Source organism: Phyllostomus hastatus, unplaced genomic scaffold, assembly GCF_019186645.2.
Source record: "Phyllostomus hastatus isolate PE091 unplaced genomic scaffold, TTU_PhHast_1.1 phas_contig_150, whole genome shotgun sequence".
Taxonomy (NCBI): domain Eukaryota; kingdom Metazoa; phylum Chordata; class Mammalia; order Chiroptera; family Phyllostomidae; genus Phyllostomus; species Phyllostomus hastatus.
In genome coordinates this window covers 4,636,742-4,659,147 of record NW_025333611.1, presented here as the reverse complement: position 1 = coordinate 4,659,147, position 22,406 = coordinate 4,636,742, and the positions used below count along the sequence as shown (strand labels likewise).

Here is a 22,406-nt window from a genome sequence, read left to right as displayed (position 1 = left end):
GGGGCACATGAGGGGCAACCACACATTGATGTTTCTCTCCCTCTTTTTCTCCCTCCCCCTCTCTAAAATAAATAAATAAAATCTTGGAAAAAAAGTCATTTTGGTGCATGAATGACTGGGCCAACAGAACAGAAATACATCCAGCATAAGAATTTAGCACGATAAATGCGGCACCCTGAGCCAGCAAGAAAAAGGTGGATTCTTCAGAAAATAGTGTTGGAACAATCGGGTAGCTGGAGAAAGTCAAGTTGGCTCTATACCTCACATTCTCTGCCACCATACTTTTCAAAATGGGTAAAGATCTAGATGTTAAAAAAAGAAAGAAAAGAAACAATTCCTGTTGCTGGTGGGAGGGCTTCCAAATGTGGATCCCAAATCCGGAAGTCGTAAGTGGAGATCGGTAAATTCTACGTGAAACAAAAAGCAAAAAAATAAAATAAACTTTTGAAGCCCAAAAAACACTAAGCCAACTCAACATTCAAAATTCTATAGACTAAGGAAAGTTCATGGCCAAGGGCTAATCCTATTATAGAAAGAGCCCTTGGGAATTGACAGACCAACAACCCTATAGAGGAACCAGCAGACAATAAATACAAATAACTCTCAACCTCATTCATGGTGAGAGAAATGCAAATTTAAAAAATGGCATTTTTCACTTAATCAGATTGGCAAAAATCCCAGCGTTGAACACGCCAGGTTGCCAAGGCCGTGGGAAGCAGGCATTGGTAACGCATGCGGGTGGGAGTGTGAACTCCCACAGACAGAACCTCTGTGGAGAGCAGTTGGGTGGCATGGGTCGGAACGCTTAAACGGCCATGTCCTTGGGCCTGGCGATTCCATTCGCGCCGAGCAATGATCGAGCCCTGTGCCGGTTCCCTCGTGTGTGAAAGGGGGGTGATTCTATCTCATGGGGCGGTTGTGGGAGTTAAATTAGATGGTGCACATGTAGTAGTTAGTACAAAGTGCTTGGCACATAGGAAGTGCTTCTAAAATGTCAGTAACATAATAATAGCAGCCGTAGGCCACTGCGCTCTTCCCAGAGGCCACCTCCCCACACTGTGCTGGGGCCTTTGCGCGTCTTACTGAATCCTCCAGCCGACCCCGTGCGTACCACCAGGTGGCCTCTGAGGGCACTGAGGCACGGAGACGTGATGTGGGTTCACTGTACAATATGAAACATGCAAGACAACTTAAAGAAATATAAAAATGTGTCAGTGCCACCTTCCAGAGATATCCCGGTTGGGACTTTTCTTTGAGTCTCCCCTCCGACCCCAAACCTCAATGCAAAAAATCTGTAATCGTTAGAATGGCCGATCGGCGGGAGACGGAGAGAGGACATTGTGAAAGCATTCTTGATATTCTCTCTTCTCTTCCTCTCCGTTTTTTGGGGGCCTCAACAAGAGCTGCGAGAACGATTTCACCGCGACATGCTGGGGAAAGTCCCCACGACTTGGCGCCGCCAATCTCGCTGGCCTTAGGCCAGTCTCTAGGGGGCGCTGTAGCAAGACGGGGAAGCGAGAAAACGCGTTTGAAATTGGCCACCGCCGCTGCCCGTAGCCGGCGTCTCAAACATGGCGGCTACCCAAGATGTCCACGTCCGAATCTGCAACCAAGAGATTGTCAAATTCGACTTGGAGGTGAAGGCACTTATCCAGGTACTGATTCTCGGGGCCCCTGCTGGGCTCCCACTGCCCCAAACCCGGGCTCTGCTCGTCTCCTGTGAACTTCGCGGTGTCATCCGAGCTTTACCTACTTGGTCAAGTCTCCCTGGTCGTTGGCCCCGCTGTATGGCCGGCTACCTTCTCTCTAGCCGCTTTTGGACCCTTCCCCTAGACCTTTAGCCTTGAGCCTGCATCCAGGTGCCGTTGGCTCGCCCTTTCCCGGGACACCCCTTTCCTCGCCCCTGACCAGGGGTCGCCTTTGTGGCCCCGCTTGGTCCCTCCCATCCGGACCCCAGGGTATCGCCTTGCCCTGGACCACCTCTCAAGGTACCCGTCACCCTGTTGAACTTCTGATACGGCGCTCCCCACCGTTCGGTAGAGTTCTGGAGGCATTAGCCCCGCCCCCTGCTGGCCAGCTCCAACGGGTCTGGTGCCAGGTGGCACCCAAGGCCACCTGGCACGGGAGGGACCGGGTGAAATGAACGTCACCGGGACGTAGTTGTGGTTTTGTAAATGAGGAAATCGAGTGAACCGGCAGAGACTGAACCTGAAGGCAGATAGTGGCAGAACTGGGAGTTAGCCTAGAGAAGGGACTTAGGTCATTGAGGTGCTTCGGCTTACTGAAGCCACGTAAGGGCGGGAGGAAGTAGTGCAATAAACCTATTGCCATAGTCAAGAGTTAGGAATGTAGTGATGGTTCCTTAAGTTTAGCAAAAAGAAGCCAAGCGTTTCAGACCTTGGTTTTGGGCAGATCGTTGCCATTTCCAGCAAATGTTTTTAAACATTAGATATGGATTCAGAGTTTGCAACTAGCTGGGGCAAAGAGTGAAGGACAGTAGGGCCACCACGGAGACGAGATGCAAAATAAACCAAATTAGTGGTTTACCATCTGGTGCCAGGGAGCGTGATTTAATGAGTAAGCCAAGGGGCAAGTGAGGAAACGATGCAATCATTTAAACTTCTTGAACTTTCCTTCTCCCGTGTGCAAGCTACAAAACATCGGGCTGTTTCTAAAATCTAATGAAAAGGGTCGACGACAGCTGGATTCAGTACGCTCTGTGTCCCAGCTCCTCGGCTGCATGCTTTACGTACATACGTGGTCTGTGAAGTGGGTAATGTGATGAGGAAACTGAGGCAGAGAGAAATCAAGTGATTCCTTTCCCCAAGGTTGCACAGCTAGTAAATACACAGCCAGAACCTGAATCCGCATAGTCCGTCCCCAGGGCCTGCTCTAAAACCTGGCTCCAATAATTCCGACCATCCAGAAACAAACTTGAAAGGTGTTCTTGAATATATCTGTAACCACAGCGATTTGTAATAGAGGGTTTGTCAAATCAGATTGAAGTTAATCTTGTCATATGATGCCAGGAATTTAGCACCCCAGTTTTCAAAGACCTAAAGTCATGAGTATCAGTTTGGGATTTCTGTTAGTTGGACCCACAGGTTACTTTAACTCTTTCATACTCACCAGGGGGTGTTTCTTTAAACTGCAGGAACTAGTAAGTCAGGGTAGAGTTGTGTTTCTTCTCTCTAGGCTTTTATATTACCTACTCAAACCTAATTTAGAGAGGGAGGAGAAACGTGTAAACAGTAATGTGTTTGCTTGTGTTGCACAGGGAGACAGCACAGATCAGGATGAACTGCAGTCAGGGGCCAGCCGGGGTTGCGGTCCCTGTGCAGCTGGTGTCCATGTCACGGCATTGCCTCGAGAAAGCCCCTCACCTCTTCCATGTCTCCTAGGATATTCGGGATTGTCCGGGACCATTAAGCGCACTCACTGAACTGAACACTAGCGTGAAAGAGAAGTTCCGAGAGCTGCGGCACCGGATACAGGTGAGCGGCAGCGGAACAGGTCCAGGAGAGGGTACAGGGACGGGGCCTGGCTCTGGGGCTGACCTCGGCCTGGGAGCTGTCCGCATTCTTTGCCGAGCGTTTCAATGGTGGGGGTGGCTGTCCTGACCAGCCGTCCAGGTTAAAACTGGACACTCCGGAGTGCAGAGCACTGCCAGCTGTGCTCGGTGGGTGGCAGGGACATCGTTGCCCTCGGAATTTCCGACTTAAAAACTCTAAGGTCACTTGAACTACCTCCTTTTCTGCACCACTCTCTCCAGCCCGCCCACCCCAATCTATCACCAGTGCGGCCTGGGTTTTTTTTTTTTTCAGGCTGTCGCTTTGCCCAGTTTCTTCCTTTCTGTTTTGTCATCACCAGTCACATCATATGCACACACAGCGCTCCTGTGTACGTGGTACGTGAGGAACTCTGGTACGTGAGGTCTGTCTGGAAAGAGTCCAGCCATTGCTAATACAAGGAGGACAGCTTGCAGACATCTGTGCAACCCGGCAGCTGAGGAGAGCGGACTGGAATGCGCATGTGTGAACAATGACAACTTCACTGTACTAGTCAGTGGGACAGTAGAAGCTGTTGAGTGAGCCTGTGTGCTGTGTGGCGTCACATTCAAAATGACTGAGCGAGTAGAGCAACGGATCTGCGTCAGAGTTTGCATTAAGCTTGCACATTCCTGTGTGGAAACAATTTGGATGAGTCAGAAGACCGCTGCTGTGGGCAGCCGGTGACTGGCAGCTGCATCACGACAGTGTCCCGCTCATGCGTCACGTCTGGTGCCCATTTTTGGGGGAAACATCAAATCACCCAGGTGACTCAGCCCTGCTACAGCCCAGAGTTGGCTCCCTGCAACTTCTGTTTTCCCAAAACTAAAATCACCTTTGAGAGGGAAGAGATCTCAGACCATCGATGAGATTCAGGAAAATATGCCAGGGAAGCTGATGGCAATTGGGAGAACTGTGTGAGGTCCCAAGGTGCCTGCTCTGAAGGGGACTGAGGCGTCACTGTCCTGCGTACAGTGTCTCTGGTATCTTCTTCAGTAAATGCCTGTATTTTTCATATTGCGTGGCTGGATACTTTCTGGACAGACCTCGTCTGTGCCGTCCCAAAAAACACCCGGGTGAGAAGCACCGGGTTGGATAGTGTAGGTGCCCCTGCTGCTGTGCCTTCAGTGGGGATAACGTGGGTGGCAGGGGCCTGCCCGGCTCCGGGTGAGTGTTGGGCCCCCAGCCCCCCTGCACGTGCAGATGGAGCGGAAAGACTCGTGCCTTTCGTGTTGCGTGGCCCCAGGTGCCAAGCCAGCAACCGTTGCTGCTTCTTAGCCCAGGGAGACAGCCCGCTCTGCAGCCGGAGAAAGACGGGCCACGGGCCCCTCCGAGCGGCGTGCCTGTGTCCTGCATGTTCCTTCCCCGGGGGACGCTCGAGGGCCCTTTGGGAAGCAGGCAGTTCTCGGAGTTCCCGAGCCGTCTCAGAACAGGGTCCGTCTCCCGTGCACTGCCTTTGTGCCTCTTCTCCTCTCGGGCCTGCGCCGCGTGCGTCACCCGAGGCCCCCCCGCTCCCGGGCGGCTGCGCCCCTCACAGGCCGACTGCGCCGGCCCGGTCCCCTCCTCGCCGTGGGGTCTTGGGCTTGTCCTAACTTTCCTGCCAGCTCAGCCATGTGTTGGTTAAAAGGACCTTTGCAGCGTGTCACCTGGCATTCCGGGTGCTCTGCTCAGGGAGGGTTTCCAAGGGCTGGCTCTGACCCGGCTACCAAGGGAAGTGCCCTCTGGTTTCTGTATCGGCTTTAGAGTCATTGTAATGCGGAGCCGTTGTCCCCCACAGGAGCTGGAGCAGTTGGCCAAAGAGCAAGACAAAGAGTCGGAGAAGCAGGCGCTGCTGCAAGAGGTGGAGAACCACAAGAAGCAGATGCTCAGGTGGGCGGCCTGGCCTCCTGCCAGCGGCCTCTGCTGGCTCACGAGCCCCCTGGGAGCCTCGTGCCTGGGTTTGCCTGTGGAACCTGGGTCTAGCGACCTAACTGTCTTTTGTACACGGACTGAATGTTCTCTCCAGAGCAGTACTTTCCAAAGAAAAGGGCAAGCAGGAGCTGTTGCGTAGGTGGAACTGGGCATAGTTTCACAAAAGCATATTAATTATGTAGTGTAACATTAATGTTACACTGTATTTTATATTTTTAAAACAAAACCAAAAAAAATGGTTGCTATTGTAATACAGGACTTTTTTCTTTTTTTTTTTTTATTTTTACAGAGATAGGGGAAGGGAGGGAGAAAGAAAGGGAGAGAAACATCACTGTGGTTGCCTCTTGCACGCCCCCTACTGGGGACCTGGCCTGCAACCCAGGCACGTGCCCTGACCAGGAATTGAACCTGTGACCATTTGCTTCGCAGTCTGGCACTCAATCCATTGAGCTATACCAGCCAGGGCAATACAGGACGTTTTTATCTAAGGAGAATTGGTACCAGAAGACGTCCATTAAAAGTGAACACATTTAAGATGGACCAGCCCTGACCTGTGGGGTTCAGTTGGTTGCAGCTTTGTCCTATAAACCAAAACATCATGGGTTCGATTCCTGGTCAGGGCATATACCTGAGTTGTGGGTTCAGTCCCTGGTCAAAGGTGCGGGCAAGAGGCAACCGATCGATGTTTCTCTCTCACTTTGATGTTTCTCTCCCTCTCTCTTTCCCTCTCTTCCCCTCTCAAATCAGTGAGCATGTCCTCAGGTGAGGATTAGTAATAATAATACATTATTTTAAAAAGATGGACCAAAATTGAGAAAACTGTGAATGGGACTTTATCTTAGGAAGTGAAACCAGAGAATGCACCTAAGCTCATGTTCTACGAAACCGAGGTGGTCGTGGCCATGGGCCATGCTCGACGGTGTGATTGACAGTCGTGCCGTTTCTTGGCATTGCATTGGGGGGCTTTCCAACAAAATTGTCGGGCGGCATGAACTCGTGCCTGGCCCTCCACATCGGACTCTTGCGCCAGGATCCTGGAGGGTCTTTATTGCAGAGCTGCCTGCAGGCTCTGTCACCTCTCCCAGCCCTCTGGTCGGGTGCCCGGTCATTCTCCTTAAAGCCCCCCCTCGCCCAGGCCACCCTCTTCCGGGGCCTTCTCTTCGTCCTCGGCAGTTGTCTCTGAACTCGGCCACTTCCGTGCTGGTCTGAGGCTCTGCTTCTGGCTCGAGTGGCGCTCTTCCCGGCTGACGGCAGCCGTGTGCATAACGCCCGCCACTCCGGAGGGGACGGGCCGACCCAGGCGTGGGCGTGCGGGGGGCCGGTCCAGGTCTGGAGGGAGGCGTGCGTGCCACCAGCGTTCCAGTGCCCGGCTCAGTGGTGACGCTTTGTGTCGTGAGGACCTGCGCTTCCCAAGGCCACCACCGAGGGCGCTTCAGTTCTAAACGCTGAGTGAGGGGGACACCCGCTGCCGAGTGTAGCAGGCGTGCTGGACGCAGTCGGCTCAGCGCGGGTTTAAAGCTGAGAATGGCCGCTCGTGCCGGGAGCTCGAGGGCAGGGGAGGGAGGGCCGTAAACCGAGGCTTCGGCCACCGTGTGCGGAAGCAGTGGCCGCGCTCGCTGGGCCGCACGGTGACCACACGGGCTCGCCGTCTTCCCTTCCGGGGAGGGTGGGCCCAGGGCCCACCCCGCCCCCGTGCAGGGCCCAGCAGACCTGCCCTGATGACAGCTGGGACATGTCACTGATTCTTTTTATCTTTTTCTTTTGAAGATTTTATTTATTAATTCTTAGAGGGGAATGAATGGAGCGAGAAAGAAAGGGAGAGAAACATGGATAGTTGCCTCTCACACGCCCTCAAGTGGGGAACCGGCTTGCGACCCAGGGCTGTAAACAGCCGCTCTGGGGCCGGCTGCCCCCTGAGGCTGCCCGGGGCTCAGAGACAGCGGCGGGCGGTAGGAGGACGTCCTGGAGGCGGCCAGGGTCCAGAGGTGCCAGGGCAGCCCACGGGAGGAAGGGGTGGGGGCGGGGGGACTGGAGCTGCCCGTCAGCCCGGCGGGGTCCGCAGAAGCTCATGTGTGCCCCTTCTGATTCCAGCAACCAGACGTCCTGGAGGAAGGCGAATCTCACTTGCAAAATCGCAATCGACAACCTAGAGAAGGCAGAACTTCTCCAGGGAGGGGACCCCTTGAGGCAAAGGTAATGGCCTTTGTTCCAGAAAGCAGCGCTGTGGACATCCCCCTGCCCCTCCCCCCACCCCGGGTCTGTAAGAGTGTGGGCTCGGCACGCCCTGGCCGGTGCTGGCCGTGAACATTGAGAAACGTGTTGATCTGAGAGGTGAAAACACAGGGCCTCTGCATGCATGTGGGACTGACTCTCTTGCAGCCGGGCTCTCGTTAACACTCCTCCTCCCCCTACCCCGGACTTCTAGGAAAACCACCAAGGAGAGCCTGGCCCAGACGTCCAGCAGCATCACGGAGAGCCTCATGGGGATCAGCAGGATGATGTCCCAGCAGGTGCAGCAGAGCGAGGAGGCCATGCAGTCGCTAGGTACAGCCCGGCTGGGAGCAGGACATGTCTCCTGGGGGCGGGCTGTGGAGTCCCTGGCCCAGTACCCGCCTGCTGCAGGCCCCTGCGCCTCTGCTGCCCGCCACAGCCTCCTGACCTGTGTGGCCTCTCACTTCTGTGGCAGCTGGTTTTCCCCAGAGCAAGACGTGCTGCTCCGGCCGCTCCCCAGTTCCTGCAGCTGCGCACCCCCATTGGAAGGTTTCCCCGCAGCCGCACTCCCAGGGGCTCGTGGGCAAAATGAGAGACCTGCAGTGTGGGCGGCAGCGAGCAGGGCCGCCGGGGCTGGGGGTGGGGTCTGTTCTTCCCCAGGGCCCTCGGGACTGGTCAGGCTGCTGTTTGGGGCCCATGGCCCAGGGAGATGGGCGGCCGGCTTGTCTGCTAGGACTCGGGTGTACAGGCACACGCCCCGGTGCGGTGTTCGCCGGGCGCGCCCTGTAATGGCACAGCCGGAGGGCGCCGAAGAAGCCGTTGGGACCGTCCGGTCCCCCCCAGAGCTCTCCGGTGGCGTCTGCCTGGGGATGCAGAAGAGGGTCGGTCCCCTCCAGTGCCCCCCGTGTGGGGAGCAGAGGACGAGGGTTTGCTCCTTGAGGCGCTTCTGGAAGACCTCGCACAGAGACAGGAGCAGGGCGTGTGGTGCTCGAGCCCCACGGAGCCGGCACCCAGCCTCAGCGGCTGTCACCGCACGGCCGGTCTCGTCTCAGCCGCGTCCTCGCTGGGCCCCGTCGGGATGACCTGGGGCAAATCCTAGGCATCAAAAATACCTCGCTATGTCTCTCTAAAGGACTCTTGAAACAGAAAACAAAGAAAAACCAAAACCACAGTACTGTTACCGCCCCTAAAAGGTATCCGAGATGTGGAACCACCTTTTTTCAGTGCGCCGCGCAAACAGGCAGAAGCAGCAGGAAACCCAGCAGCCCGTCCCCGGGGTCACTCCCTGTGTTTGAAGCTTATCTGGGCCCTTAGGCTCAGAACCGGCTGGGCGCGCATCTCCGTGTGGGCACTCACCTACGCGTGCGCACTCACCTCACCTACGCATGCACAGTGGCGGGGACTGAGCCTTGGGGGAGGTCTTGGGGACATGGGGGAGGGGACACATCTGGGCTCTGAGTTGAGGCTTTTCGCTCCGAGGCAGGTGACGCCCAGCCTCTCCCGACACGACACGGGCGCCGGAAGCAGACGGTGTATTTCGGGGGGAGGCGGGGAGCACAGGTGCTGAGGATTTTTGGGGTGCTGAGGACTTCTCTTGGGGCACATTCTGTAGGAGAGAGAGCTGTTGGAAAATAAGAATGCAATTCTTCCTCTTTTCTTTATGGCTCACGAATTCAGCTTGACCTAAAAGCTGGGGGGAGCTGCGGTGTTCTTTGAAAAAGCCGGTTAGGGATGCGATATCCAGGGTCGCTGGCGGGGGCGGCGAGCGGGCGGGATTGCGGGGGAGTCGGCGGTGCTGGGGTGCTGGCGTAGGGGTGACGGGCGCGTAGGGAGGGGCCTGTCGGGCTCGTGCTTGACAGGTTTTCACGTGGGCGCGTTTGAAACGCCAAGGCCTGGGGACAGAGGGCCGAGGCGGGGCTTTCTCAGTCAGTGTTCCTTTCCTCCCCAGATCTGCTTTCTCAGGGTGCTTCTCTGCTTCTTCCCGCAGTTTCTGTTGTTTTGCTTTTCATTGTGCGGGAAGGTGGTCCACGCTGGGTGGGCAAGGAGAGGTCCGCCAGGCCGCCGTGTCCGAGAGAAGCAGCGTGAGCTGCGGAGGGGGCGCAGAGGGGCCACGGGGGGTGGGCGCGTCAGGGGCGGTGAAACGGAGCGTGAGGGTGACGTTAACCGCGTGTTTCCTTCAGCCCACCGCGCGCCAGATGAGATGCACGCCATCTCAGTGAGCCAGCGACAGGGCAAGTCCCGAGACACTCCGCCCGCCTCTGTCCTCCACGCCGAGGCTTCGGGACCATCCCACGCGCAGACACACCGCTGTCCGGGTGGGCCGCGCCTCGCGCACAGGCGCCCGTGGGTCCGGTGGCGGCCCTGTTGGACAGCACGGTCCTGGGCGTCCGAGAGGGAAGCGGAAAGACAGCCGCCCCCCCCCCGCCACCACCTCCTGAGCCCTGACCCCCAGGCCCGCCCCCCCAGAGGGCCCCGCTGTCCCCGGTGCCCCCTGTGTCCTCCCGAGGCCCCCCAGCGCGCGGGGCACGCACACCCGACTGCCGCCCTGCTCTCCCTTCTCACCGGGACGCGCGCACCCCCACCGAGTTCCCGCCTGGCCGTTCCACATAACACGTCTCCCTTCGGGGTGTCCGGACAGCGGCATGTCTTCCTTTGTGGGAGAGTCTCGCCGGGCAGCCCGCCTGCCCCAGGGTCAGGCCCGGAGACCCCCACTCGGAGGCAGAGCAGGTGCCTGGGCACAGCGGGCCCCGAGGGACTCAGGCCTCCTCTGAGGTCGCACACGGCGTCCAGCGCGCAGCTGCCCGTCCTGGGCTGAAGGGCGTGTTTGTGGGAGGCGTGTGGCAGGGCCGAACCCGGCGGTTAGCGACCCCTCGGAGAGCAGCCCTGGCGGCCAGGGCTCCTGGCAGGGGGCCTCTGCCCCCACGCAGCCCTCACGGCCGGTCCACGGTTGTCCAGGCCGGTCCGTTTTTCCGGAGCACCACCTGCTCCGGAAAGCCGAGGTCGGTGTGGAGGGAGAACCTCTCCCTGCCCTTTCCCCTGGGGGCGCCCACTGCGGGGGACCCCGGGTTACGGCCTGTGACTGTGTGTACACAGGGAGAGCTGCCCTCCCTGAGCTGGATGGGACCCAGGGAAGTGCCTTCCTCGCTCTGTCCCTGTGTGCTGCCACTCCTCAGACGGTCGGTCGGTCGGGGCGCCTGCAGCTGCGGAGCAGGCTCTGAGTCGGGCCCCTCCCTCCCTCTTATGTTTCAGTCAACTCTTCCCGGACTATCCTGGACGCCAACGAGGAGTTCAAGTCCATGTCGGGGACCATCCAGCTGGGACGGAAGCTCATCACAAAGTATAACCGCCGAGAACTGACGGACAAACTTCTTATTTTCCTCGCTTTGGCCCTTTTCCTTGCGACGGTTCTCTATATTATAAAAAAGCGGCTCTTCCCGTTTTTGTAGCGTCTCAGAGCCGCCGGCGTGTGCCTTCTGCGTGCCAGTGTCGGCATCCAGCCACGCTCCTGAACTTGGGCCCCGGCTGCCACCGCCCCGCCTCCCGCAGGCGGCTCCGGTTGCGGTTGCGCGGGAGGTCGGTGGAGACAGGCCGCAGGCTGTTGCCCGAGGCCGCCTGCAGGTTGTTGCCCGAGGCCGCCCTGACAGGGCGAGCGGGGCACGAGGGGGCCCCGTCGTCGGGGCACCTGTGGGGACACAGGGCCTCCGGGAGCCGGCGTGCACCGCAGGGGTGGCTATGCCGGGCACTCAGAGGCCACCCTCTGGTGTGGGACGTGATGTCCCTCCTCCCTCTCTCCCGCCGCCACACCAGATCTGGTGGAGGGAAGGGACACGGGAGGAGGAGGAGGAGGAGGATGAAAACTCGTGTCCATTCCCTGAATAAACTTGACTGTATCTAACAGAGTGAGTTGCGTCTGGGTTTACGAGGTGTCTCTCCAGCCCCGCTGGAGGTGCTCACCCAGCACCCGAGGAGGCTGAGGCAGCCTGCTCTCTCCTCGTCTGGCACAGTGCTGGCTGGGGGCTGCTGGGGGGTGCGGCCTCGCAGGGGCTGGCCCACACCTTTCTCTGTGAGGTCTGGGGCTAAATATAACCGAGGAGAGCGAAGCTCGTGATAAGTGGAGGCCTGTCTGGGCCTGAGGCCTGTGGGGGCCGAGGGGGTGGGCCCTTGGCTCGGCCAGGCCAGGGATGCCAGTGTCTCTCTGTGCCGCCGGCCGGGCCCACCTCACACCCGAGTCTCCGCCTCCCCCACTGTGGAAGCCCCGGGGGCCCTGGGAAGGACAGTGTGGGGGCCAAGGGGACAGAGGGCTTGGAGGCTTGGTTCTGAGTCTTCGCCCTGCTCCTTACTTACTAGTCGGCCCCATGGTTCTGGGCAAGTCCCTTCATGTCACTAAGCTTCAGTGTCCCCGCCTGTGCCATAGGGCCGTCGTTCTTGGAGACACTCGCAGTCGATGTGAGAACCAAGCGAGAATGTAAAGTAGCGAGAGCCGCTTCTGCGGGACTGAGCAGATGCAGAACCCTGGGCCCCGTGGCGCTGGCCGGGGTGTCCCGACTTCTGTGTGGGTCTGTTGGAGCAGCAGGGTCACGGTCAAGGCCTCCAGTCTGAAGTGCCAGCTGGCCACGGGGCCGGGCCACGGGGCCGGCTGCACACGGCAGACTCGCTAGTTCAGTGGGGGGCTCTGAGTTAAAGTGTGTGTGTGCGTGTGCACTCTCTGCGTATCACCCTTACACAGCGTCTGGCCCCCGGAGACGCCGGGTGCAAACTGGGCCTGCGTGCGTCCTGGGCACGGTCCAGGGAAGCTGAGAGCGAGACCCAGGTGGCAGCTCCCGCTCGCGTTCCGGCTGGAAGGGCGGCAGGTGGGCGTCATCGGGTCAGGATTTTCCCGTGTCCACACTTCCCTTCGCTGCGTCCCGCTGATTGCCAGCGTCCTCCTCACAGTACGGAAGGGTGTGGGCTCTGTGCTCCGGAAGATTCTCCCTTTGGCGCTTTATTTCTCTTTTACTCGCCTCCTGAAAAGAGTGTTGAATGTGCCCCATTTTGAAGTGCCACCCATGACCTTGATCTCACAGCCCCACTCAGACGCGGGGGTTAAAAGTCTCCCCTGGCTGGCCGGCTGGCTGTGCAGGCTGTGGCTGGCTCCACGTCCCACCAGGAGGGGGCACTGTTCTCATTCGCTCCTTGGACTTGGCCGCTGGAGGACTAACCAACCCGTCAGTCCGTGTGAAATGCTCTTAGGGATTTTTTTTTTTTTTTTAACAGATACCAGGTTTAGAAAATCACATGCACAAAGACATTTCATGAAGCCCTTTGATTTTCACTGTTACCCTGGGAGGCGAGCTGGCATTCTACCGTTCCAGGAGCTGCCGGTCCGGGAATTCGGAGGAGGGAGCCGGCCAGAGCTGAGATCTCCCGCCCGGCGTGCGCCCCGCGCCGGCCTCGTGCCGGGCACCGCGCCAGGGAACCCCCCGCGAACAGGACTCAGACTCCCGTCGCAGGGGACTCAGAGGGAACGCCAGGCGGCTGGCGAACAGTTAACGCACCGAACCGGCCGGTCCCTGCGTTAGGAAACAAGTGTGTTCGGGAAAGCGGAGCGGGCTCACGGGGGGGGGGGGGGTGCAGGCCTGGTCGTGAGTGGGGTGGGCAGCGCGGGCTCTTTGAGGAGGGGAGGCCTGAGCCAAGGCTCGGGGGTGGTGGGGTGGGGGCGGGGCAGAGACACACCTCACCCACGCACACCCGAACGGGCGGCGGGGGAGAGGGCCAGCCGGAGCAGGGGCCCGCGGTGGACGCACCTCCGGTACTGTGACTGACGCTAAGAAGGAAGAAATATCTATTTGGTCTTCGTCCTGATTCTGGCACACAGCGCCCAAAGCCCTTGGAATTTCCTGCGAGGAGAGTGAGAAATACGTCTTTTGTGATGTTAATGCGGCGACTCTGGGACCCGCCCCCAGGATGGGGGCCGGTTGCCAGAGAACCGGACCCTGTGGATAGGGGGTTGGAGCTTTCGGTTCCGACCCCCACCTCTGGGGAGGGGGACACTGACTGGGGACGGGATTCCGTCGCGATGGCCAGTGGGTTAAGCCACCGGGCCCCTGTGACGAGGCCTCCATGGAGTCCCCAAACGACAGGTTCCGTGAGCTGCTGGGGCGGGGCACAGCCGAGACTCCGCAGCGGCGTCGGGAGAGTGCCCGCCCGGAGAGCGAGTGCACGGAAGCCCCGCCCCCTTCCCCACCCCCTGCCCTACGCACCCCGGTTCTCCCTGGCTGCTCCGGACCTGCAGGCTCTCCCGTACCCAGCGACCGGGCGAGCACTGCCTCCGAGTGCCGGGAGCCGCCGACCTCCAGCCTGTTGGTTGGAGGCCCAGGGCGCACCCTGGATCTGAGGCTGGCCTCTGACCTGCAGGGCAGGGCCGGTCTCCGGGGACTGACCCTTCGACCTGCGGGATGGGATGCTCTCTCCAGGTGGCTCGTGTCAGAATGGAGGGGAATCGCAGGACATCCAGCTGGCATCCGAGACTTGCTTGGTGATGTGGGAAACACCCACCGTGCCATCTGGTCCAGGAGCTAGGCATGCCTGGTTTACCTGGGGAGTAGCAGGGAAGCCGCCGCGTCTACATCAGAGTGTGGGGTGGGGCGCGGAGAGGTAACCCCGGAGGTCACACAGGCAGACAGTGCGGGGCAGGACCATGAAAGGGCATGTAGGGAGGAATGGCCTTGTGCTCTGAGAGACCCAGGGAACCCAGAGAAGGCTTTGCGCAGAAGAGCGACTTACTGTGATTTAGGGGTTCACAACAAGGTGAAGGGGACAAGGGCAGAGCAGAGACGCCAGTTAGGATGACGACTGCCACCGCCCAGGGGGCAGACGTCGGTGGCTTGCACCCGGCTGACAGCAGGAGACACAGAGGCAGGTCATCCTGTCCTGGGTATATTCTGAAGGCAGCACTGAGTGGGTAGGGTTTCCGGAAGGAATAGGGGTCATTCTCGAAGAAATGAGAGCAGAACACGAGATTTTTGGCTTAAGCAACCAAAGGGGAAAGAAGATCGGGAGCTGGGTTTTGGACACGTGGGGTTTGGGGTGTCTGTTGGACGTCCGCTTTGAGGGGACCGGTGGGCAGGTGGCTGTGTCAGTCTGAAGTCTGGGAGACCAGTCGGGGCAGGAGCTGTGAGTGCGGAAGCCTCTGGCCTGTGGAACTCCGAGTCCCGAGGTTGGAGGGGACCGCCCGGGATGCGGGTGCAGACGGGGGCGAGGTCAGGACCAAGAGAGGAGACGAGCCAGCCAGCGTGACGGAGCGGGTGGCCAGGGCCTGAGGAGGCCCCCTGACTTCAAATTTGGGGGGAGCCTAACTGTTCTTTTAATCCCCAAAACAAGAGACCTTAGCTTCAAGAGTCCATACTTGTCATCACCGTCTTCCTCATCGTCATCGTCCCTGCTATGGTCATCAAAAGTGGACCGCACACGGGCAGAGCGGAGTTTCCGGACACATGGAGTCACCGTCGGCCATGACACTTGTGTCGAGTGCTGTGGCACTTGGCTGAGGAAGGGGTGTCACAGGAACGCCCTTAGGAGGGGCCCTGAATGGCCACAGCCCCAAGTCCGGACACCTGGGTAAGGACCCGACTGGGTGGGACCCGTCTGCCCGCCGTGGGCTGTGAGAACTCAGCGCTCCGACCGCCCACACCCGAGCTTGGCTGTACCAGGGGGCACGCTGGGGGCCCTGCTGGACTTCCACCGCACCGGACGCGGGCCGCCTCCGCAGCCACGTGGCTTGAGACCGATGCCCACTCTCCACCCACGGACGCCGCCAGTGACCGGGACACCGGACGCTCCCTCCACTCACTTCTGTCACATAAGCTGCCCCCTCGGTGTGTAACCTGCGTGTGCCTCCACAGGCTCACTGGGGGTCTCCCCGAACACGCCTGGCCTCCTGGGAAGACACGGACGTGCGTGACTCCTTCCAGGGACGCTCCCTCGCTCCTGACAATAGTTGTCTCGTTCCCACTGCGTGTTGGGCGCCTGGAAACCACACGGAAACCCAAGGCCCCGCCCTTCGGAACAGCACAGGGGACAGCGGTGCCTGTGTCCTGCCGCCGCTGAGGCTCTGGAGGGAGAGCGCGGCTCTGGGATGGGACGCGGCTCCGTCCCCTCCCCTCCCACACCCCATCGGCTTCAGTCGGCCTTCTGCCACCATCACTGTCCCCGAGACACAAGTCTTGCCCAGGTCTTCGGTGGCCTCCAGGCTGCCCATCTGGAGGACGGTTCCCCCGTCTTCCTCCTCTCCCGGCAGTGGCGGGCCCTGCTGGCCACCGGCTCTGCCCAGCGACCTGTGGCAACCACACTCTCTCATGTGCCTCTTGCTCCTCCACCCACTCCTGGGCTCACCCCCCCTTCTTCATCTCCTGCCCAGCCCTCAGCGCTGGCTGCCACAGACCTCCCCTCTTCTCCCCTGCATAGTCTCTCAAGGGCAAGGCCACCGTGTCCCCGTTGCTTTGACCTCTAGGGGGTCAGCGTCCATAGCTCCAAAGTGGGGTGTCCACTGCAGACCCCTCCCCACCCCCATTCAGATGTCTGAGTCTCCTGACCCGCACCAGCCCCGGCTCCCCCCGCCCCCACTCACAGCGGAGGGGAGCTGGCTCTCTGCCCCCTTTCCCTTCACAGAGCCCGTCTCCGTGACACCTCCTGCCACCGCCCCCAAAGGGGACACTTCAACAGAGACAGGTCAACCACGTCCTGAACAGAAGGTGACTGTGCTTGGCTTTGGGGAGTGCGGGGAGCCGAAGGACCCCCCCTGCTCACGGCGATGCGGCAGACAACTCCATTTGGTCAGAGATGCTCCGAAGGAGGGAAAAAAAGACAGGAACTCAGCTCTGTTCTCTTCCTTGGCTCCCGGCGGGCTCCCTGGGGCCCTGCCTGGGGGTTCGCCCAAGCTGCGTGTCTTCCCCGAGCAAGGGCAGAATAAAAATAGCTGGGGGCTAATCTAAGAGATACCGGGATAGACGCTGTCAGGAATGAGGGCTGGGGTGAGGGGAGGGCTGGGTGTTAACCCCTGCCCTCAGCCCCCAGCAGCCAAGCCCTGGGGCCTGGGGTATCAGCCCGCTTGCATTTTCCATGGGCCGCAGGACCCAGTGGTCAAAATGCGGCCTTTGCTGGCGGAGAGGCCAGGGTTCGAATTGCACCCTTCCTGGCCATCTGCCCCTGGCCGGGGCTCCTCTGTCGCTTCCTCATCTGGAACACAGGGACAGCCCGTGGCATTGACCTCTTGGGGGTGCTGGGATGATTCAAGGACAGAGCTCACGCCTGGAGCTCCCACGGGGGGCTCTTGCAGAGAGTGTGGGAAGAGAAGGCTCGGTGTCTGACTCTGGTCGCAGCTATGCTGGAGGGCGGCTGTGGGGGAAGGAACCGGCAGACAAGAACCGCGGGGGCGCGGGCGAGGAGCACTGGCGAGGGTGCCGGGCCCAGGGGGCCAAGGTGTGGAAGAGACCTGGCTGCCCGGCTGACCCACCAGCGTGGTTTCTGGGGGTGGAGGGCAGAAGGCGGGTGGTGAATGCGGACCCTTCCATCAGGAGGTCTGGCCGAGGCGGGCAGGAGAGAGAGACTGGTAGAGAGGGGGCTGCTGAGACAGGAGACTTGCATCTTGCAAAGCAATAAAAAGGATTTACTGGGAAAGACCGTACGGCAGTTCCTCAAAAAAAAAAAAATTAAACAGAATTGCATATGATCCAGCAACCCCCCCTTCTGGGTTTTCAGTCCCCGAAGGGACTGAAAGTGGGGACTCGGGTGTTTGCACCCCCGTGTTCAGAGCCCGAACTCCCCGGGCCGGGAGAGAGACAGCAAACATCTTCCCTCCCGAAAACGGATTTGCATAGCAAGGTGAGCTCCCAGGGATCACATCTGCAGCCATCTTTCAGTCGCACGCTCATGTTACCCAGCGGCACCCCGACTTCAAACACTTGCCCGCAGAAGCGCAGGCGTGGCCGCGGGCCCCTCTCAGGGACAGACGGGGACGTGTAATCCCAGGGCCTTCCAGGAATGCAGCGGCGACCGACCGAGTCCTTAACCATTTTCTGGGCCCCAAACCCTGTAAGCAGGGAGCAGAGACGCCCTGGAGCAGGTAGCGTCAGCAGCCCAGGATCTGACCAACCCTCCCGCCAAAACCCATCCACTTGCTCCGACCTGAAAGACGCCCCTCCCCGGCCAGCGTGTCACCCGTGCGCTCTGGCGCACTGGAAGCGCTTTCTCTCGCTGGCGTTTTCCGGGGAAGAAACTGGGAGGAAGAGATGCAGCAGACTGTGAGGGAGCCCCTGGCCCTGGAGTCCCCCTCTCCTTCCTGTAGGGATGGGGGCGACTTGGCCGTGTTAGGGACCGTCTGGGAGATGGACCCGCACCCCCTTCCCTTGAGCGGGGAAGCAATGTCCCTCAGCCCTCAGCGGAGAGGCAAACGTCCTGTGGTGGACACCCGCCATGTCTGCCTGTCCAGCACCCCTTCTCCTTCCTCTGGGAATAGCTGTCCCCCTGGTCTCCTCTGGGGGGCCACCCTGCCCCACCCCGTCCACATGGGGAGGGTGGAGCTGACCCAACCGCAGTGCCAGGGCTGGAGATGTGACCAGGATAGTCAGGGCCAGAGGGATCGGCCCGCCGATTATTTGTTCCCATGACCGAGCGTCAGGCCTGGGATGCCTGCTGCCTTTCTCTGGGAGGGAGCATTCGTCTGCGATCCAAAACCTCAGAGGGAAGGGTCCTGGCGCTACTGGGGAGCTGTCTTTGTGGCAGCAGGGGGCTTCACAGGAGGAGAGCTGAGAGACAGAGGAACAGAGAGGCAGCTTCCTTTGAGTCCCTGGATCCAGCCATACCTGAAACGAGCACTATCTTTGGTTTTCTAATTTCGGTCAGCCAAAAATTAACTTTTTTCACTTTGGGTTTCCCTTACTGCGCCCACAGTGTCCTGACCAGAGCAGCCCCTGTGCGCTGAGGAGGAGAGACTAAGAGGGAGGGACCTGGCAAGGCAGCCCCCCCCCAGCAGGCTTCCGGAGCAGAGCCGCCCACATCAGTATGGCCAACAGCGGAACCGCTTCCGTCCCGACTTCTCCCTGCAGAGGCCCCAGACCCCCGTGCAGGTGGTGGACCCTTGTGACTTCATTTTACCTTCGCCACCAGTGGTCCAGCTGACCGTGACCTAGCCTTGCCCCGAGCTGGGAGTAGTAGCATTGCCCCAAAGTCTGGGATTTGACCCCCCTTGGCAGGTAGTCGGACTGACCCTGGGCTTCCGCACGGGGCTCTGCCCAGAGACCAGGCGCCACCTGAGCACAGCAGGGGGTGAGGGACGCCGGATGACACCCAGGAGCAAAGGAGCTGAGGGCCAGAACCTCTGCCAACCTCAGCATTCTCCGTTTGGTGCAGCCCCCGAAGGGGTGGGCACAGCGACAGCCTTCCCCGGGGGCTCGTGGGCTCCCTAGGGGCACCGTTCAGCGTGAGGGCACATTGCGAGAGAAACAAACCACCTTCGTTGTTCATTTTGTTTTATTTGTGGACACTTGGATCGGCCCTATGGAAAAGTCCAATGAGCCTATTATTATTATTATTGCTATTATCATCATCATCATCATCATCATCACTCAGCAGGGTTTCTGGGTATAAGATCAATACAGAAAAAATTGCATTCCTGATACAAGCAGCACCCTGGAAACATATCTAAAAGGTTGCACGTACAACAACAACAACAAAAAAAGGAGCTCGGGGATGAGTCAGACGGGCCTTGGGCTGGGCCTGAACTTCACGGAGAAAGTGATAAAAATGTGTTTAGAAAGACAATAGAGTGTTCGAAAACACAGTGCCCTCCAGCGTGTTCAAGGGACCCATGGATAGGATGGGACTGTCTGCGCTAACAGTGCCAACTTTTCTCCCAAATTCGTCTCTCAGCCCCACGCAGCTCCCAAAACAAATAAATCACGTCCTGGTAGGAATTTTTGTAGAACTTGGCCATTTAATCTAACATGTAAAGGGAATAGCAGAATCAACAAGACAATTTCAAAGATGAGGCTGGGAGCATGCCCCGCCCCCCCACCCTGGGGCAGTTCCCAAGAGAGATCAGAAACCACAGCGATTCTGACGGGGCAGTGGGCACCCGCGCACCGGGGCTTGTGCGGGGCGTGCAGAGCGCCCCCTGTGGGCAGGAGTTGCACACATCCCCTGAGTGTGGGCTGGGGCCCCAGGGCCGGATCTGCATTTCTTACTCTAAACCCTGGGGCTCCAGTGGGGTTGGCAGCAGTCTGCTTCCTGCGAAGGAAGGAAGCGAGAGCTCCCGCCTCCCAAGAGCGAGGGCCCTTTCCCTTCCAGCCGTCACTGTCCGCCTGCCCGGGGAAGGCCTGGCTGCAGCCTGTCAAAGGGAGGGAGAAGCAGCTTCCAGACCCTCAGGCCCCTCCGGTCCCACGGTCATCCATTTCGTGGGGGAGCAGAGGTCACGGACGACGGGAGCACGTCCTTCCTGTCTCTCCTCCCGCCCCCCTGGCTGTGCTCACGGGTCCTTTTAACACCGTGGCCCTTCCAGGTGTGGCCCCTGCCTCCCCCTCGCTCTGCACCCCGCCCCTCCCCCCCCCCCCGCTGGCTTCAAAGGCGGCCCTTCAAGGGAGCAGACGGGGCTCAGCTGTCCGTGCCCACGCATAGTTGTGAATTTGGGCGGGAACGCCACAAAAATGCAAGCGGCTCTGATTCCCGTGCTTAGGGCCGCTCAATCCTCCCGGCTTTGAAGCCCCAGCTGGGGCGTCTGTGCAGCCTCCAGTGGAGCAGGGTTCAGGGGTAGGAGACAGATGGCCACGTCGTTAGCAGAAGACGAGGGGACAGCGGCCTCGGGCAGGAATCCACGGTTCCAGGGGGGTCTCTGCACTTCCTCCGGGGAGCTCTGCGCCTTCGGAGGAGTGATTCCGGCAGGCCATCCGCCTTGACGGTGCCTTTGGGAGTTAGGAAAGGGCGGCCCCCTGGGTGTCCCGGGTCCTCGGGCCCACAGCCGGCCAGTGCCGGCACCCTTGTGTGTGAGAGTACCCCGCCCTGTTGGGGAAAGCTCGAGTGGCCACAGAAAGCCGGGACGCAGGCGTATCTTGGGCTGGAGAGGAGGACCAGGCGTGGTCGGTCAAGGGCGGTGCACCCAAAACCCCGGCCTGCCTGCGGAAGCCCAGTTTCCGGAGGGCTAGCGGGGGTCCTTGGCCGTGGAGGTTTGGGAACTCGGCTGCAGAACCTCTGACTCTGGCTTGTCCCCCCCGAGGCAGGGTCTGTGTCGGTGCCCAGGAGCTCCATGTCCCTCCTCTGGAAGAGGGGAGGGCTTGGGACTGCTCCGGCCGACCGAGAGCGCGCAGGGGAGGTGGTTCTGCCCGACTCCCCAGGCTCACCGACACAGGCCGCACCGCCTCCAGAGACTGTTGCCCTCTGTAAGGAGCTCACCGCGCTGTGAGGAAGTCCAAGCCCGCAGGAGCCAGTGCAGGGTTGTTGGGTCGGCCGGGCCACCGCAGCCCCAGCACCTGACGAGCGAGCACAGAAAGCTCCGGAGGGTTCTAGCCTCCGCCCGGTCCTGCCTCCCAGCTGAGGCCCCAGACATCTTCGTGGAGCTGAGACAGGTCACCCAGCTGGCCCTCCTCGGAATTTCTGACCCACAGAAGCGCTAAGTGGTTGCTTTATGCCGCTAAGTTCAGGGTGGTTTGTTACAATAGCAGTTGGTAAGTGGGACATTCTCAGTAACCTAAAGCCCGGATGCTTGTACACGGGCAAGGCACACGGTGAACATGTGAGCCTGGGCCTGGGGGGGGTGGGGGGACCTGGGCAAACACGCCTCACAAACACAACACCCGCCTGACGGCCCTGGGGCGAGCCCCTTGATGGAAACGTGGATGAAGGGTTTTGGGGACACCCCATACTCGAATCAGAGTCACCCGGGGCAGTCTCAGGGAAGCCCACTGTCCACTGTGGTGGTCGCGCCAGGCAGGGGGATGGGAGGGGGCTGCCCCAGAGGCCTCGCCTCACAGCACCCCCAGCTCTGTCAGGGTGCGGTGGGTCCTCTGCGCCCCCGCCCCTAGGTCCCGTCCACCCGCAGATGCCTCTCCATGATGGGGGTGCCCTGGTCCTGCCGCCTCCGGCCTCTGGGTCTCCAGGGGTGTCCCCAGGACCGAGCACAGTGTCTGCACGCAGCAGTTGCCCAATCAGTCTTCTGTGCATGCGTAGGTGGCTCGAAACAGCAGGACGTTATTGCCCCACAGCTCTGCAGGCTCCAAGTCCGAGGCCCGGTCTCGGCGGGCCGGGCTCCATCTCCCTCCCATGGCTCCGGGGAGGACGCGCCCTTGCTGCCTCCAGCTCGCCGGCTCGCCGGCAGGCTTGGACAGTTCTGGGCTCAGCGCTGCATCGGTCCCGTCTGCAGCTACAGCATCACGGCCCGTCCTCTCCCTCGTGTCTTCACAGCGTTTCCCTGGTGCACAGCTGTCTCTGTGTCCAGGCTACCCTCCTCATAAGGACGCCAGTCACATTGAATAGGGTGCACCCTCATGACCTCATCTTCACTGGCCGACCACATTCTGAGGTCCTGGGCATCAGGACTTTATATGGCTTTCCGGGGAACACAGTGCAATCCGTGACAACTAGGGCGACATGAGTCCGCCCCGGAGATAAGGCTCTGCTCCCAGGGTGCTCTGAGCAGGCAGGACGGGGGTGAGGGCTAATGTGGGGGGTATAACCAGGTTGCTGGCAGAGCAGCCATGCTCCTCCCCCCGG

At 60.0% G+C, this 22,406-nt stretch overlaps 1 protein-coding gene across 1 annotated transcript; it reads left to right on the top strand.

Moving 5' to 3' along the window:
* The first annotated feature begins 1,543 nt into the window (after positions 1-1,543).
* Positions 1,544-11,565, top strand: BNIP1 (BCL2 interacting protein 1). The gene is made up of 6 exons (XM_045825860.1): positions 1,544-1,655; positions 3,402-3,494; positions 5,326-5,417; positions 7,551-7,652; positions 7,885-8,003; positions 10,920-11,565. The coding sequence occupies exons 1-6, from the start codon at positions 1,572-1,574 to the stop codon at positions 11,114-11,116; spliced, it is 687 nt and encodes a 228-aa protein (XP_045681816.1). The 5' UTR covers positions 1,544-1,571; the 3' UTR covers positions 11,117-11,565.
* Positions 11,566-22,406: the final 10,841 nt, after the last annotated feature.

Coding starts and splice junctions, on each gene's coding strand:
- BNIP1 (XM_045825860.1), top strand. CDS start 1,572: ATGGCGGCTACCCAAGATGTCCACGTCCGAATCTGCAACCAAGAGATT. Junction 1,656..3,401: donor AGGTGAAGGCACTTATCCAG/GTACTGATTCTC, acceptor CATGTCTCCTAG/GATATTCGGGATTGTCCGGG. Junction 3,495..5,325: donor AGCTGCGGCACCGGATACAG/GTGAGCGGCAGC, acceptor TGTCCCCCACAG/GAGCTGGAGCAGTTGGCCAA.